This window comes from Morone saxatilis, unplaced genomic scaffold (assembly GCF_004916995.1).
Source record: "Morone saxatilis isolate NCDOM2014 unplaced genomic scaffold, NCSU_SB_2.0 Contig12, whole genome shotgun sequence".
Lineage (NCBI taxonomy): Eukaryota > Metazoa > Chordata > Actinopteri > Moronidae > Morone > Morone saxatilis.
This window is the reverse complement of record NW_023339674.1, coordinates 4722538-4724798: the sequence shown is the minus strand read 5'-3', so window position 1 is coordinate 4724798 and position 2261 is coordinate 4722538. Positions and strand designations below refer to the sequence as shown.

The 2261-nt window shown below is 37.7% G+C and overlaps 1 protein-coding gene across 1 annotated transcript in view; it reads right to left on the bottom strand.

Annotated features, from left to right (window-relative positions):
* Positions 1-2209, bottom strand: part of LOC118322245 (lysosome-associated membrane glycoprotein 3) — a 6121-nt gene extending 3912 nt beyond the window's left edge. The window contains exons 1-2 of the mRNA XM_035653879.1: positions 2073-2209; positions 362-478 (exon numbers count right to left, since the gene is read on the bottom strand). Coding sequence (XP_035509772.1) covers positions 362-478; positions 2073-2133 — 178 coding nt within the window. The 5' untranslated portion in view covers positions 2134-2209. The remainder of the gene's footprint in view (positions 1-361; positions 479-2072) is intronic.
* Between the last annotated feature and the right edge of the window lie 52 nt (positions 2210-2261).

Genomic DNA, 2261 nt, shown 5'->3' with positions numbered 1-2261 from the left:
ACGATCCTGTACTGATCAAACCTGCCTCAGCTTCCAGTAACAGCTGTCACAGCCTTTAAGTGGTAAAGCACATTAATGAGTTTTCATATGCTCAGAATGCCAACCATCTTCAAAAAGCTGTAAATCAAAGCCAACAGCTGACAGCAACCACAAGCAATTTCTTCAACAATGCTTTGATATGTTTCCGTTTTATCTGTTTCATAAAGTTTTATGTTCTTGTGCTGCAGCTTTCATTGATTCCATGACTATACCCGTGCCATCATTCAACATCTTTGTGATTCCTTCTACAATAGATGGCCTACAGGAGTTGGTGCTTTTGTTTAGATGTTTGTAATGAATCGGGTCTTGTATTGATGTGTACCTATTGGAGGAATGGCCTCAGATGGCTGTAAGACCGGCTTGTAGATCTGAGCCTCAGAGGACGGTTCAGGCTCAGAGGCAGGCTGGATGGAGCTGCCATTTTTCTGGAGGTGGACACCTGGTAGAGGAAGAGACGTATCAATCTTAACATGTGTTTCATCTGATTCGTTATTGTTATATTACTGTAGTCATAAACAGAGTTGTACCAACAGGGTGGATTTAGCAAGAAAACAGCACAAATTGCTTTATTGCACAAAACTGGAAGATGGTTCTGTTCTATGGCCAGATCGACTTGTTAGGGTGGCCCTGGGAGAAAAGTATTGTGGGAGGACTATACTGACCCCTGCCACATTTCACAGAGTTTTGTCACCTGTGTGTGTCAACTACCATATTGTAATTAGATTAACTTTAACTTTAATTAGGAATATTCACCATTAGAGCACAATATAGAGCGTATTTTGACACAGGAGTTCTCTAGAAGACAGAGCCACAAGACTTTGGGGTTACACATTTTTATAAAAGTAATCAAATTATGTACAACTACTTGAAACCCAGCAAACCTGGTGCTTATAGGTCCCCTGGAGGATTTGGGCCACGGGTTAGTTTCCCACTTTGTTAATCCAGCCAAAGCTTTAACACAATCTTGGTGAATGGTAAAAGTGCAAAACCAATGGAAAAAAATCACATCTGACAGTTTTGTTCTGAGCTTTATCCACTTCACAACAAGACTGAGCAACAACTAATAATACATTTTTAAGATATAATAATAATATTAATACATTTTAATTTTTAATATAGCACAATACAAAGTGTTTTGACAGACAAAGCAAAAACAGGATACCCAGAAGAAAATATATTTATACATATATAGTTGTATAGTCTTGACCTCTACAGTTTACTGTAATCACACCAAGGTATCACACTTACAGTAATTTAATAAGAAAGCTCAAAAGCTATTACTGAGTTTTGTTAAATGTTTTCCATTTTTTGACACAATGTCCTTCTCTTTAACAACATCAATTTGCAAGATCTGAAAATGAATGAGTGGATGTAGAGGAGGAAATGGAAACTATACTACAAGAAAAATGGTCATAGTCATAGTATCTGTTTGCTTAAACCACAGAGTGAGAGAGACAGAAAGCGTAGGACCACTAAAGACCACTGAACCAGCAATTGCTGTGTGAGAAAGGAAACATTTATGACCTAGAACAAACAGCACTCAAACCATACAGGCGGAAGGAAAGGAAAACACAGAAGTTAAAACAGCATTATGAAGACCACCTTTTCAAACTATTAAAGATAAAGAAATTCGTCACAGCTTCGCTCCCAACATGACGGATTTCCTTGCACGGGTGCTTATAATGTAGAATGTACGTGATGAAACATTATTCGGTGCATTATGTAACATCATTTGTAAGCCTGTGACATAGAAATTCACATTTTTCATAATTTCGTTTTAATTCATGTTTCTGAACAGAAGACAAATTTGAAAAGCTGCATCAGCCACAGCAGTTTGTTTCCCTTTTCAGACAAAAACGCTGGTTGGTAGAGGTGTGGAAACCCTCACCATTCCTCTGTAAAAAAAAATATATGCTCCCATAAATACAAAATGTTTTGAGTTACAAAGAAAGGACAAAGAAAAGTCTACCAACAGAGACCGACAGAGACCATTTTCTGAAGGTGAAAGGATATTTGAATATTATCAAACTTACCAGGAATAATAGCAGCCAGGAAGAAAAGAGACCATCCACCTTTGTGAGCCCTTAGGACCATAGTTAGTAAAGAAAAGAAAAGAAGAGAGTAGAATACTGCGACAGAAACAGATGGTGAGAGCAGTATGAGTGTCAGAGCTGTGGTTTTAAAGTAAATGTGAAACTGCTGAACATTTCGACACCTAAATA